Genomic DNA, 15,717 nt, shown 5'->3' on the forward strand with positions numbered 1-15,717 from the left:
GTCTTTCTATTGCCCATTTGTTTGACACACCTGCTTTCATTTTGGAAAGGTATTGAGCACAAAAGATGGAACATCAGAAGCTGTACAAGACAATGGTGAGATCACACCAGCAGTCCTGTGAACAGTTCGGTCACCTGACTAAAGGTGTCATTTAGTTGGAAAAATGAATAAATAATCATTAGTTCTCAGCTCCATAGCCTGTTATTTCATCCACTCCAGCAAATCATAATGGAAGTTGAAAAGATGCATCAGGATATTACCCGAGCCTGTGGGATTGAATTGTAGGTAGAGGATGGATTAGCCAGAACAATTTTTTTTGAAGCATAGATGGCTAAGGTGTACAAGATCGTGAAGAGCGTGGATAAGGTGAAAATGCACATTTTCTTTTCCCCTGCTAGGTAGATGATTCAAAAACTAGAATGCATAGGCTTAATGTCGGAAGGGAAAAATTTGAGAGATATCTCAGGAGCATCTTTTTCACTCAAAGTGTAGTCCATAATTGGATTGAGTTGAGACAGAAGCAGGTACAAATACAAATGTTTAAAGAAGTTTAGATAGATATATGGATAGGATGGGTCAGGAGGGTGTGGGCCAAATGCAAGACAATGGGACCAGCCCAATATGTCAATTTGTTCAGCATGGTGGGTTCAAGGGCCTATATTCATGCTGTATGAACAAAGTCAGCATGGATTTACGAAAGGTAAATCATGTCTGACGAATCTTATAGAATTTTTCGAGGATGTAAGTAGTAGCGTGGATAGGGGAGAACCAGTGGATGTGGTGTATCTGGACTTCCAGAAGGCTTTCGACAAGGTCCCACATAAGAGATTAGTATACAAACTTAAAGCACACGGCATTGGGGGTTCAGTATTGATGTGGATAGAGAACTGGCTGGCAAACAGGAAGCAAAGAGTAGGAGTAAACGGGTCCTTTTCACAATGGCAGGCAGTGACTAGTGGGGTACCGCAAGGCTCAGTGCTGGGACCCCAGCTATTTACAATATATATTAATGATCTGGATGAGGGAATTGAAGGCAATATCTCAAAGTTTGCGGATGACACTAAGCTGGGGGGCAGTGTTAGCTGTGAGGAGGATGCTAGGAGACTGCAAGGTGACTTGGATAGGCTGGGTGAGTGGGCAAATGTTTGGCAGATGCAGTATAATGTGGATAAATGTGAGGTTATCCATTTTGGTGGCAAAAACGGGAAAGCAGACTATTATCTAAATGGTGGCCGATTGGGAAAGGGGGAGATGCAGCGAGACCTGGATGTCATGGTACACCAGTCATTGAAGGTAGGCATGCAGGTGCAGCAGGCAGTAAAGAAAGCAAATGGTATGTTGGCTTTCATAGCAAGAGGATTTGAGTATAGGAGCAGGGAGGTTCTACTGCAGTTGTACAGGGTCTTGGTGAGACCACACCCGGAGTATTGTGTACAGTTTTGGTCTCCAAATCTGAGGAAGGACATTATTGCCATAGAGGGAGTGCAGAGAAGGTTCACCAGACTGATTCCTGGGATGTCAGGACTGTCTTATGAAGAAAGACTGGATAGACTTGGTTTCTACTCTCTAGAATTTAGGAGATTGAGAGGGGATGTTATAGAAACTTACAAAATTCTTAAGGGGTTGGACAGGCTAGATGCAGGAAGATTGTTCCTGATGTTGGGAAAGTCCAGGACAAGGGGTCACAGCTTAAGGATAAGGGGGAAATCCTTTAAAGCCGAGATGAGAAGAACTTTTTTCACACAGAGAGTGGTGAATCTCTGGAACTCTCTGCCACAGAGGGTAGTTGAGGCCAGTTCATTGGCTATATTTAAGAGGGCGTTAGATGTGGCCCTTGTGGCTAAGGGGATCAGGGGGTATGGAGAGAAGGCAGGTATGGGATACTGAGTTGGATGATCAGCCATGATCATATTGAATGGCGGTGCAGGCTCGAAGGGCCGAATGGCCTACTCCTGCACCTAATTTCTATGTTTCTATGTTTCTATGACTCTCTGGTCTAATTGACAAACATGCATGCAGAAAATTGCACCTTAGATACTTGATTTTTGCTTTGTAAATTATGTATAAGAATCATTTTTAAATATTTGCACGGATGTCCTGCTGTAGCCCTACCCCACAGTAAATTGAGCCAACTCATTTCCTGGAATAATTTACCCAAATTTGTCATTGAGCACATGATGCCATCATCAAAATACCCAGTTCAATTTCATGAGTCAACATAATTTAGATCAAGGGATGCTGGCATGTGTCCTTTGTAAAAATAAACTCTCATGATAAAATAGGGACTACTTCATCTTGACATCATGATGGATGAAAGTAGTGAACTGTCCATGAATTAAATTGATCCCCAGAAATTGATTTTTAAATGTAAGATAACATCAATAGAAACTTTTGTTCAAATCAAAATCGGTATCGGTAAGCTTTCGGAAAGACCAGGCCATCTGTGAACTGCTAACTTGCAGCTCACAAAACTCTTCATCCACAGAGTTGATTCTGCCTGATCACAGAACCATCAGATGGAATCAAACCCACCACATCAAGCTGGGATAGGGAGATATCTCCATATGCTGCTCCCTACCATTCTCTCCCATCTTTATGGCAGCTGAAGATACCTCTTAACAAAATAAGCCCTCTTCTTTCAATGCCCACCTAGCAAGGAGCTGCCATATGTGAAGTGTGCAGGTCATGGTTTAAAAAGCATTAAAGGGGGAGCAAACCACAATCATTATTTCTTAAAGCAAAGATGATCCAATTTTAGGCCTTTATCCTGTTGCTTAGAAGTTTCCATTAGTGCTCTATGTTAAGTCCAATATCCAGGGTCTTGCTATAAGTTTCATTAACCCTATTCGGAGAACAGATAGTCCTTTATCTGTAACAAGCATTTTAGGTCTCAATTAATTTCCCAGAAGGATTCTGGCACAAAGCTAACCAAAGCTGGTATTTGCCTGGTCCACTGTGTTTCATCTAAATTTCAATTCATGCATTTCTTTAAATATAAGTTATCATATATTTTTAACAATGCAAAGTTGTCAAGATCTGGATCTGAATGCCTGCAAAGGAATTTAATCAGTGCTTCCAAAAGGGAATTAGGAAGGGACTTGAAGTAAAACAATTTGCAAAGCTGCAGTCAAAGAGAGAGGGAATGGGATTTAATAATTTTGGGTCTACAAGCATTCAACAAGGACAAAGATGGGCAATGGTGCACTTTGGTGCTAAGATAATTCTGTAGTCAGAGTGAGTGTTCTAGTAGATCTATTCACATGACAGCAAAAAAAGTCACAAGGTGCACAAAAATAATTCTGGGGGAAATTATTTTTTTGATTTTGCAACTAAACGGCAACCCTGATATAAGCACATGTCTTTCAATTACATTTGTTCACGAGCTGAGCTGATTAAATGGCTACTAATCAAACTTTGGAATAAATTATTGATTCACTTGTTTTAAAAGTTAACCAGACATAAAACAAACGTGTGGAACTAACTTGTCTTGTGACTGACTAAACAAAAACATGCTGGAAATATATAATACAGAATTTTGAAATATTTACATTAATTTTCAGGCACAATTAGCTTAATATCAAATGGATTCTAGCATTTTACTACGGTATATTATCGGCTTGTGGTTAATTGTATATGTGTACTAAATGAACTAAAACTGGACACCATTTAGAAAAACATGTTTGTTTTCAATTGTTACACCTTACCACCACACACACACACACATGCTGAAGAAAATGTTATGAAGCACCCACCTTCAACATAGTTGTCTTCTGTGTGCACAGACAGGGAAGGAGAAAAAGGAAAAAGACTCATTAAGTGGCATGCAGACGAGAGTTTGCCTCTGCATGTTCTGATCATGCAAGGCATTAAACACAACATGCAAGTGTTCCATCATCAACATTTAACAGAAATAAGTGCTAAAGAAGCAGTGATCTTGAATAAATTTGGCATGATTTGGAAAAAAAAAAAATTATGAAGGAAAGCAAGTGTCTTGTGCCAATCCAAGAGTTGCTAAATAACAGTTTATCATTTACAAGAGTATTTCCTCTATGGGCTTAAGTGTGTAAATATTTTTTTTTAAGTCAGAAAAGGGCTGAGCCACCAGTAATGATAGACATAAGGTTATCTCTCTTATATTTCCCATTTGAATTCATTCTTAATTAAACGTTTTAAACAGATTGAATTCAACTGACTATTTAAAAATTACAATTTCTATACATTTGAAAAGCATTTTTCCACATAAAAAGTTACATTAAATCAATACACTCAAAGAAAGCAAACAAAGTCATTGTGCAAAATTACTTATCCATAACAATTACATAATTTAACCATTTATCATTTTGAATGAAGCAGTTTCATTTCATAATTTATTTCCAACATTTCCAAGATTCATGCAACCACCTATTGCAGTGCACATTGTCCAAACCAATATTAAATTTAATTTATGGCATGATAGTGTCTAAATGATCAGCAGTTTTAATAACTTATTGCAATTTGTATTTTGCACTTGACTCAAAAATATCACTGAGTTCGTATCAGAATTTACTAAATTAATAATCAAGCACTCTCAATTGTTGTGCCTAGCACTCCTTGTTCAGCATTTATTCAAAAACAAAAACAGATAATTCTAGACATACTCAGGTCAGACTGGACTTGTCCTCTCACACTGTGTTTCACACAATTCCTACATTTTTTGTTGTCCAGCTTCTTTCACTATGTTGTTGCTCTCTCATTGCACCCATTGTCGAGGTAACCTTGTTTACAGCTTATCCATATGGCCGTCCTGGTTTCACCCTATCACAGACATCTCCAACCCCGACCTTTCCTGTGGAAACAGCTTCATTTGTTTCCTTTTCAGTCCTGTTATAGTATATCTGACCTGAAACCTTGACTATTTCTTTTCACACAGATGTATCCTAACCTGCTGTGAATTGTCAGCGTTTTCTGTTTTGGTGTTAGCGTTTCAATATTTGATTTTCAGGAACTTCTACGCATTTCAAATATAATTCTTTATTACACTATAAAGCTATGCTAGGTGGAACCCTGCTTTCAACCCAACATTAACCTAATCTTCTTCTTATCCTCACCATCAATCAGACTGAGCCCTGCTGTCAATCTTAACCTAACATGTTGTTTATTCAGATACTCAAATAAAGATTCTGTCACTATCAAAAAGGGGAAAATTATATAAACAATACTGAATTAAACAGCTCTGCAGATAGTAATGAATCATATGTTTAAGAAAGAACTGCAGATGCTGGAAAAATCAAAGGTAGACGGAAATGCTGGAGAAACTCAGCAGGTGAGGCAGCATCTATGGAGCATCTATGGAGCGAAGGAATAGATGGTGTTTCGGGTTGAGACCCTTCTTCAGTCTGAATCACCTGTAATAAATCATATAAAATCTACTGTATTAAGAAACTAGTTCCAATACAGAGATGGATGGCTTCTGTTCCTGGAAAATGGTCTGTATTGCAATTTTCCATAAAACCAAACAGTGCCTGGCCCATGCAAAAATAAATAAGTTGAAAAAAACATTTGGAATCTACTTTTGTTTTCCACATTCTTACTGCAACAGTGAATGTTAATCTCTTTCCCAAATATTTATGAAATTTCCATTGACCAAATGGCCATTACGTAGGGACCACCTGTATATTTATTAGACTTTAATCTTTTCTTTTTAGACTTTAGAAATACAGTGCGGAAACACCGAGTCCGTGCCGACCAGTAATCACCCTGTATATTAACATCATCCTACACAAACAAGGGACAATTTTACAATTTTACCGAAGCCAATTAACCTACATCTTTGGAATCTGGGAGGAAACCAGTGGACCCAGAATAAATCCACATGGTCACGGAGGAGAACATACAAATTCCATACGGACAGCGACTTTTTCAGGATCGAACCCGAGTCTCTGGCACTGTGAGGCAGCAACTCTACCACTATGCCACTGTGCCATCCAGCATGAAATTAATGTGTAATGTTTAAGAGTGCTTAAACTATACATCTGGATTCTGATGGTCTAACCTAATTTAAAATTAAAAACAAATTAAAAATTAACAAGAGACAGATATAATTTAACCACGACTTTACCTCCTCAATTGCAACATAAATGCCTCAAATGTAAATGCTGCCATGAACATATTTTGCGCATTCACCAATCCATACCCCTGTCAATTCCACCCCCTCCCTGCCACACCCACCGAGAGAAAAAACAAATCAAAGTCTTTAGTCCGTATGTTTCATCTAACGAAAACTGAAGAGACAGAAGGTTCAGACATTTTGTTGGCTTATGAGTTACTACTAATAAGGCATTAGTTATCTGCATCATATCTACATAATCCTAACAATGTATTATTTGTACATAATTGTGGTAATGGTGAAATTATCCACAATATCTTTACTTTGCTAAATTATCATTTGCCATGTCGGTCACAGGAATTAAACTTAATCTAAAGAAATACCTAAAATTGCAATACGGACACATCAAGTATAATCTGCTCATTGAGTTAAAAGGGAAATAGTTGAATAATTAAGAACAGTGATGACCATCTCAAGAGATCTACAGACCTACAGATGCCATTGTCATGGATGGCAAACCAAAGGCCATACAATAAACCCATCTGATAAACTTGATTGCAAGGAAAGTGACAAATCCTGACAAAACTAGAAAGTCACACTCGTTTACAACAATACAAAAAATGCAACTGTACCAAAAGCCATGCAAAACGACATCATGGAGGTATTAAATAAAGACATGGGATTGTTACAAAAGGGCGTGCAAGGTATTCTTAACCATCTAGTCTACATCTGAAGGGAACATATGAAAATATGCATGTCATGGTATAATGTAATCCGCTAATTCCCTAACAATCAGCTGAAGACAAGCAGCTAAAAACTGCACATGCATTGCATTTGATATGCAATATAAATGGATGAAGTCCCAACAATAGGACCCATTGGGTATTGTGTTTACAGCTCCAAGTATATAACGGGGCTCTCCATAAGGAACTATGTGCTCACAAATGACTCCAGGCCCAAATGCCACTGAGACTTTGAAGAAAGTACTGCTTTTTATAAATGAGCAGACAACGCTATTACCAATATTTATTAATATAAATTAATTACTCAGAATACTCTTTCATAACAGGGCAAACTGTAATGATTTTCAGTTCCATTGTGCACTGCCAGCTATTTGCCACTGAGTCTTCAGCATGCCTGACCATTGAAATGCACACGTTCCAGATATACGGGCAATCCGATGCTGGCTTGACTAACCTTCTCCTCTGTTGTTAGGCTCACCACCAACTCCAGCACCAAAGCACAGAATCACTTTGCACACACCACCCCCACCTCACTTCAGTAGAAGGGGATAGGGCCAGGTTCGGACAATGTGGAACCTAATTAACATAAATGGGATCATTTGTCCATTCCAATTTAAATGCATTTCTAAACAGGATTATTTGTAATTTACTGCCTTGAGACAAGATGGCATGCTCCCATTATTGTGCAGGACATTTATTACTGCTGACTGGAGAGGAATTTCTCACTATTTGGGTTCTTCCGTGCGATTTGCTAAAATGATAGATAGATCCCAGAGTCCTTATAGATGACGCAATCTCCTAATCACAGCAAGTTCCAATACAAAAAACTCCGGAAAGTACAAAACAATTAATTCTTGATTAATCAGCATATCAAGGCAGGAGAATGGGGTTGAGAGGAAACGATAGAACAGCCATGATTGAATTGTGGAGTAGACTCGATGGGCCGAACAGCTTACATCTGCTCTTACGACCTTATGAAAATGATTGTTGACTGTTCATTCACTGCTCCATATAATTATTGCTAGCACTCCCAGTTAATGAATAATTTGAGAATTTTGAGAAATAGTTTGAGAACATGGACGGGTTACATGTGCAGGACCACAGATACATTCAGGCCTGTCCATCCACTTATTGCCCTATTAAATAGATTTTCTATCTGCTGTTCTCTATTTATTTCTGGATATGATCTACGTTAATGAATTGGGGCTGGCAACTATAAATAATCTTTATTTTTGATGGTATTGGTGGAAATTGTTGAAGTCCCCGCTAAAAATGATACAATAAAGGAGTACAAGAAAACGTTTCCAATAACCAAAATGCCCACCGGAGCATACACAATGTTAGCCCATCAATTATTCTCAGATTCTTTGAACAAATAGGAGACTGCTATTTCGCCCACTTATTCTGTGCGGACTCAGAACAATCCCATCAATTACATAATCTCCTCTGTAACCTTCTCTCTCTCTCATGTGACCATCAACACCTGACACCTAACCACACACTTAACCCGCCAAACAACACACCTTTGGACAAATGAGAGGAAACCCACACAGTCACAGGAAGACAGTGCCAGAAGTCAGGATCAAACCTGGATCACTGGAATTGTAAGGCCCCAGTACCACCCGCAGCCCACTGTGCTGCGATAGAGAGATATTGTATTTACTATAAAAGTTACAGGGTCATTATAATCCTCAACCATCAAAAATGTTGGAGAGCTCCAAAACTGGAACTAGAAGTCAGACAAGGCCATTAGAAAGTATACTGTCTTGTTAAAGGATCTATCGCACCTCAACTTTGAACCACATATACAACGCACAACATTTGGCATGTTGATCAAAGGGATTATCAAATAAGCAGAATCTCAGGTTTAATCTTGTGTGCACCTCTGAAGATGGTATTCAGAAATGCTAAATAATTTCACCCAACGCAAGGTATAAATAAAACAGCAGTTTAAAATTATAACACAATAGTGAAAGTTACGCCCCTGTCCCACTTAGGAAACCTGAACGGAAACCTCTGGGGACTTTGTGCCCCACCCAAGGTTTCCGTGCGGTTCCTGGAGGTCTCCCTACCTGCAACCTCCGGCAACCGTCTGCAACCTCAGGCAACCACCTGCAACCTCCGGGAACTGCACGGAAACCTTGGGTGGGGAGCAAAGTCTCCAGAGGTTTCCGTTCAGGGTTGCTAAGTGGGACAAGGGCATTAGAGTTCCAGGGCAGAATCTGAGGCACATAGATGAGACTTTTATGAATTGCACCTATAGATTTAACAGAAATCATCCACCAGCAGCGGGTCAATTTTAAGGGATTAAGTCATTTTAACCGTCATGAAAAGACTACCCGTCCTCTAATGCAAAGCTAAGATAGTGAACCAAAACAATTCTATTGGTATGATCCATCAACTGAAGAGGTTTACACAGCAGGAAGTCACAGAGAGGCTGCCAACACAGTAATGAAGGACTTAAAGACAAAAAGGTATAGCTAAATGATCAGTGTATTTAATTGCTGTGTATGAAAGTAATTTATATTTAGGGAAAGGATGTAAATCTAGGCAAGGTTAACCAAGCAACATTAATGAAACGTTCTGGGAACTTTAAAACATATTAAGGTGAAGTACTGAAGCCTAGACAAGATGAAATATTCAACGAGTCAACCAAGACTAAGACTGCTTGCAACTGATTATACTAATTAACTAAACTTTATAGACCAAGATAGTCTGAAAATTTAGGCTGGAGAAAGGTAGTTAGTAAAGATGTTTTAAATCAAATGTGGACAGACCGAAAGCAGGCAGAAATATTCAAGGATACATGCACAGGTCCAAAAGGATATAATATTATTTTTCTCTCCAATCTGGAATATATCAAGCTTCAGTAAATCGTGGCCTGTCCTGTGTTGAAGAGCATTAAGGATAGCTAAATAGATTATAACAATATAATGTTCAATAATGTGGTGATTATAAGATATAATTTAACCAAGCTCTCTCTCTGATGAGACCAGAGCCACAGCCTACTCCACAGGATTATACGTCGAGCAAGAGGAGCCAATTTTTTCACAAAACTAGATCTCACATGCAAGTGTTCTGATTATGGATAATGTGAGTCCAGAATATTTGACAATCAAATACATGTAGATGTTTATTCCTGCGTAGAATTTCTAATGGGGTTACATTTTCACCAACAATCTTCAAAGATGTCATGCACAAGATACTACAAGATGTAGAATCCAGGCAGGTTTATAAAAGCAATATGGTGTTCTGATAGCCACAAGAACAACACAAGATAATCTTTGAATAATAAAAATATTCATGCAATAAATCAATGCTAACATTTTCATCCATCTACACTAATCCTATAGAGCAGCTTTAGGACCATATCCTTTTAGAATTTGAGGAAAAACAACTGAGCCAATGTGCTAATGTTTATTCACAACATGTAATATATCAAAATTGGGATGTTTAAGCAAATGTTGAAGCAAAGGTGAAAGTAGGAGATTAAAAAAATTACAATTGTATATGCAAATCACTTAGTGTCATGAACAGATAGACAAGAACATATCAAATAGTTGTGTTTTATCATCAATACAATGTTGAACGTAGACATTATGAATTAGGAAGCACAATATTTTACTGAATTGAAAAAATACATAATATATTTCATTAGTTAAAGTCGGGATCATGACAGAAGCCTCCTCGTGGCGATCCGCGGAAACGAGGACACGATGCACTCTGTGACACGTCTCACGACCAATTCTGTCAATTTGTTGGATGATGACAGAAGCCAACAGTGAGCTATACGTCGCCTGACACACGAGCGAACTAGTTAAAGTTTAAAATTATATGTTTGTCACATACACCAAGATGAAAGGTCCCGGTTTCATTGCATGCATGAAGCTCATAGAACACACAGTATAATGATAGACAGAACAATCAACACGCTGACAAATGCAAAGCAGCAGAATGGTGCAACAATTGTACTGAAGGGAAATTAATTTTTGGTCATTTCTTCACGATGTTCTTAGCCCAGTTTTGCTCCCCCTGATCTGCAGTACCTGTTCATAAAATGTTGTCCCTTTTATTTACTGCAGAAATTTACCTGTACCATCTTGTCAACAGTCTACATTCCAGCCCAAGCCAAGGTGATGTTGGATGGATTACACTTGATTGTTAAAGGGCCTGTCCCACCAGCATGCGATAACATGCGTCTAGCGTGAGCAAACGTGGTCGCTTGAGGCGTACAGCCGCGCGGGGCCTGTCCCACTTCCAAGCGCGGAGCCATATGGAGTTGTGCCGGGCTGGTCCTGAAATCATACTCACCAATCAGCTGGGCAGGAGGCGGACCGATTGAATTTGGACGTCGCACGGCGTCGGGCGGTGACGTCATCATGCAACGGCACGCCGGGCGGTGATTTCATCGTGCAACGCCACGCGCTAGGCGTACGCCATCAAGACGCTGCGTACGACATCAAGACACTGCGTACGCCCGTCGAGACGCTGGTTAAGGCCTCAATACGCCTGCAGGCCGACAGGTCGTTGGCGCGTGGGATTTTCGAACAGTGCAAGATTTTTGGAGCCATGAGCGATGTCGGGACCAGCCCCGCGCAACTCCATACGCCTCCGCCGATCGAAGTGGGACCGGCCCCGCGAAGCATTACGCCTCAAGCGACCATGTTTGGTCGCGCTAAACACATGCTATCGCATGCTGGTGGGACAGGCCCTTAACTCTCTTGAGAGACAGAAAACACGGTCACCCTTTCCATCATCAGTGGTGACTTCAAACAAGGTGACTCAAGAACCAAGAGGATTTAATTGTCATATGCACTGGGACTGGAACAATGGAATTCTTACTTGTTACAGATTTACAGGCACATTAATGCAACAGCATAACAAACATATGCAATAATTAATGAATTATATCAGTAATATTAGGTAACCAGACCCTAATTGTGCAAAGCAAAGTTCCTAGTGCAACCTTATACAAAGTTCATAGCCAGTTGGTAAGGAGATAGAGTTGTAGTTAAGGGCCTGTCCCACTTGGACGACCTAGTCCTAAAGTTTAGAAGACTCGAGATGACTTGAACAAAATGTCAAGGTTGTGTTGACTCGCCGAAATAAAAGACCTCCTACGACCTCCCACGACTATGTCTACGACCTTCTACGACTATGTGTATGACCTCCTACGACCCCCCTCGACCTCAGTCTTCCACTACGACAAAGACCAACTACGACTAGCTACGAGTGGGAAATGATCACATGATAAAATGATGTAATGTTTGCATTTTTTTTTTTCTCGGGCCAGTTACTGACCTATGACTACCTACGACTACAATCACAATCTATCACGACCTCCCTACGAGTAAAAAGTATCAATTTTTTCCATGCCGACCTTTTTTTACTCGTGGACTTTTTTTATCAAGCTGGAAAAAACGCCGCGACCTACTTGAGGCCACGAGTATGCGGAGACCACTCACGAGCATGAGGAAGAGTTACAAAGACCTCCTACAACCTCGTGGCGACCATGCTGCGAGTATGATTCAAGGGCAAACTCGGCAGAGGTCGCCAATTAGGTAATGAAAGTGGTGCAGGGGCTTTAGGATTATGCAGGGTGGTTCAAGAGCCTGATCGTTGATGGGTAGAAGCTGTTCTTGAAAATAGAGGTCATTGTTCTCAGGCTTCTCCTATTTGTTTTCCTGGTGGTAGCAGTGAGATGAGAGCGTGGCCATGGTGGTATTGGTATTTGATGATATTAGCTGCCTTCTCGAGACAGCATTTCCTGTAGATCTCTTTGATGATGGCGGTTAATACTCTTGATGGACCAGACAACATCCTTCCATTTTCAGCAATCTTAGTTGTTGGCCTTTTTTGGTTGTTCCAACTTCCAAACCAAGCCATGATGGAACCAGTCAGTATGGTCTCCTCCATACATCAGTATCCGTTTGATAGTGTATTCAGCAACATGCCGAGTCTCCTCAAAATCTGAGGAAGTAGCAGTGTTGATGAGCTTACTTTGTGATTGCATCAATGTGCTCGGCCCCAGGACAGATCATCAGAGATGAGTGCACCTGGAAATTTGAAGCTGTTGATTCTCTACGCCACCATCCTCCTAATGAAAACTGGTTGAGGGATCCTTGACTTTCCCTTCCTGAAGACAACAATCAGCTCTTTGTTAATGTTGAGAGTAAGATTTCTGTTATTGATAAAATGGGTGACTCCTGCGGTATATGCATCCAGACTGGATGAAGTGGTCTTGAACATGTTCCTGAATGCCGACTCAAGGCTGTCCCGAAGAAGATGCTCAGCATCCACAGGCCACTGCAGTTTTACTCTCTCTGCTGTTGCCTCCTGCATCAGCATCCGTTTGTAAGCCGGCAGGAGCAGTGGCAACCGATGACAAATAGGCCGAAATGAGAGCAAAGGATGAAACATAGAAACATAGAAAATAGGTGCAGGAGTAGGACATTCGGCCCTTTGAGCCTGCACCGACATTCAATATGATCATGGCTGATCATCCAACTCAGTATCCTGTACCTGCCTTCTCTCCATACCCCCTGATCCCTTTAGCCACAAGGGCCACATCTAACCCCCCAATGAAGCGGAAGGCATACTTGAGAAAATGGATACAACACCTGGAATGCGTTTCTTTGAGAAAATCAAAGCAACTGAAGGACCCAGGAACTGTAAATTTGTACATTTTAATCACTGCTTCTTTGAAAAAGGGGACAGAAGCTTAGTGTATGTAAACATATGACATGCATGTGAGAGATATGCAAAGTGTCATTAAATAATCAAAATTAGTCAGTTGTACTTGTTCTATCTGCTATCTTTGTTTCTTGATTCCCTGTATAGTCTGCATTCCTCAGACACAAAATAAGGAATACGTGCAAATGCATGTACAGTGTTGTTGCAAGAAAGAAACTAAAGCTGAAAAACTAGTTGAATCACCGATGCGAATATTGGAATGGTTTTTTCAACTTTTCCCATCTGCTAACCTACTTTAGTTAAACATATATGTTTCTATTATAGCCTCAAAGCTAACACAAACTAAATGTGTTACATTAGAAAGTGCTCCCAAATGAACCATATATTTTTTAAGAAGATCTGAATATTTTGGCTTTCACTAATGGGTATGATTTATTATTATCCATGAAATTGCTCAGATTAGATTAAGAAAATTAATCATGTTACTTCAGAGTGTGCAGAACAAGTGCTACCATTTTTTTGGTTTGTGCCCATTTAAACTATGATGTGCATACACTATTGGCTAATTTCTATGCCATAAAGAAAACCAGTGGTATGAAAATGGATATGCTAAGCCCAATGTGCAAGTTAAGTTTACATCCTCTTTGATTAATCCATTTGAATTCTACCTTGGTTCTAACCATTTTTTTTTTTATTTCTTCTTGCCTTGTATTCAACAAGTTATTGTAATTGCAGTGGCAGACTCTGTTCACTCTGGGTCCCTTGGATCTTGTGGCACTTAGCTGACCATCTGCCATATCAAGTGTAAATGTAAACACTTTAACTACCTTCTGCCAGTTACCTCTATCCTCCTGACATTTCTTCAAAGGTAAACAAAGTGCATTATTATAATATCATAACACTGGAAAAGTCATGCGCTTAATTTTCCTCATCTCGACTTCAAACTGGGAAACATTCCTTCTCTATTCAAAATCATACTAGTCCCAATAAGGATCGATCTTGAGCTTTGGTTTATTTGGTTTATTTGCAACTTGACCACCACCTCATGGATTTTAATGCTAGGTTAGAAATAGTCCAGCACATGGGCTCCACCTTATTTTAGTTCCCCAACCCATTGGTGCAAGTAGCATGACTGCTAAACTACCTTCTCCAAAGAATCAGGAAGAGTGGTTGAAAATAATCATGCCACAGGTTCAGCATGATTCCGAAATAAACAGGTGAATTAGAGTGCAGGTCCCAATAGAAACAATTCTGCTTTATCGCAGTGACTGCCACTTTGTTACACAGTAAGCAGAGAAATGCATCAACCTTCAAAAGTATGTGGCACTGTACTAGCCAGGCAGAAACAATACACATTATGCTTGTCGTGTAGAAGAGAGGCTACTGAGAGCATGAAAACATCACCATGATTCTCTGAAAAATGCCAAGTGGAAAAAACCAATGCACAGTGAAGCCACACCAGTATAGATATTACATCAAATGTCAAATAGCATTATTAAAATACTTGAATACTGACACCTACTCATCGACCATAGAAAAATGCTTCTCACAGGCGTCAGATTTATAATGTTACATTAAAAAGGTTATTTGATTCATTAAGGTGGAAGGATTCAAAAATAGGAGGAAATCCCACAGAGAGTTGGAGATCTCAGTAAGATGGACACTTTCACCAGAGAGAGACCATGGAAGCCTCCATTAAATGTTTAATTTCTCTAGAAACCTGAACATTCAAAGGATTGTGGTCAGTCCACAATAAGCTTTGGAGCTGGCTTATGAAGTATACTATAATATGCCAAGTAGCCTAATAATTTGTAACTAAGTGCAAAATTCAATAGGATGTGCACCTTGCACTTTCATGACTGCCAAATGAATGACATTTCCTGGACTTATTAGTTTTAAACGTTCTCTTAAATGTTTGCGCCATACATGATGCATTGGCTCAGAGTCTGAAGGTAGGAAACATAGGTCATGGCAGCATGGATCCTATTTGGAAAATGACAAGCTTCCAATTTCTCCATTTTATGTGGAAATGATTACTAACACAATGTTAACACAATGTAGTGTGGTTTACCTTGATTTTGGGATCACACAGAAAAAAAGTTATATATAATTCCATTTTTAAGTACAGATTCCTGATGAATATATAGTTTAAAGATTTCTCAGTGACATTATTAGAAATTCATTTGCCTCAAAATA

The 15,717-nt window shown here is 39.6% G+C and overlaps 1 protein-coding gene across 13 annotated transcripts in view; it reads right to left on the reverse strand.

The window, feature by feature from the left end:
* The window catches only part of nrxn1a (neurexin 1a), a 1,388,176-nt gene that overhangs the window by 1,200,069 nt on the left and 172,390 nt on the right, over positions 1-15,717 (reverse strand). For 11 of the 13 annotated variants that reach the window (XM_055639808.1, XM_055639806.1, XM_055639815.1 and 8 more), the window contains one exon: positions 3,753-3,770. The exons of the other annotated variants lie outside the window; for them this stretch is intronic. In XM_055639808.1, coding sequence (XP_055495783.1) covers positions 3,753-3,770 — 18 coding nt within the window. The remainder of the gene's footprint in view (positions 1-3,752; positions 3,771-15,717) is intronic. 13 annotated transcript variants of the gene reach the window in all.

The sequence above is a fragment of the Leucoraja erinacea genome, chromosome 8 (assembly GCF_028641065.1).
Source record: "Leucoraja erinacea ecotype New England chromosome 8, Leri_hhj_1, whole genome shotgun sequence".
Lineage (NCBI taxonomy): Eukaryota > Metazoa > Chordata > Chondrichthyes > Rajiformes > Rajidae > Leucoraja > Leucoraja erinaceus.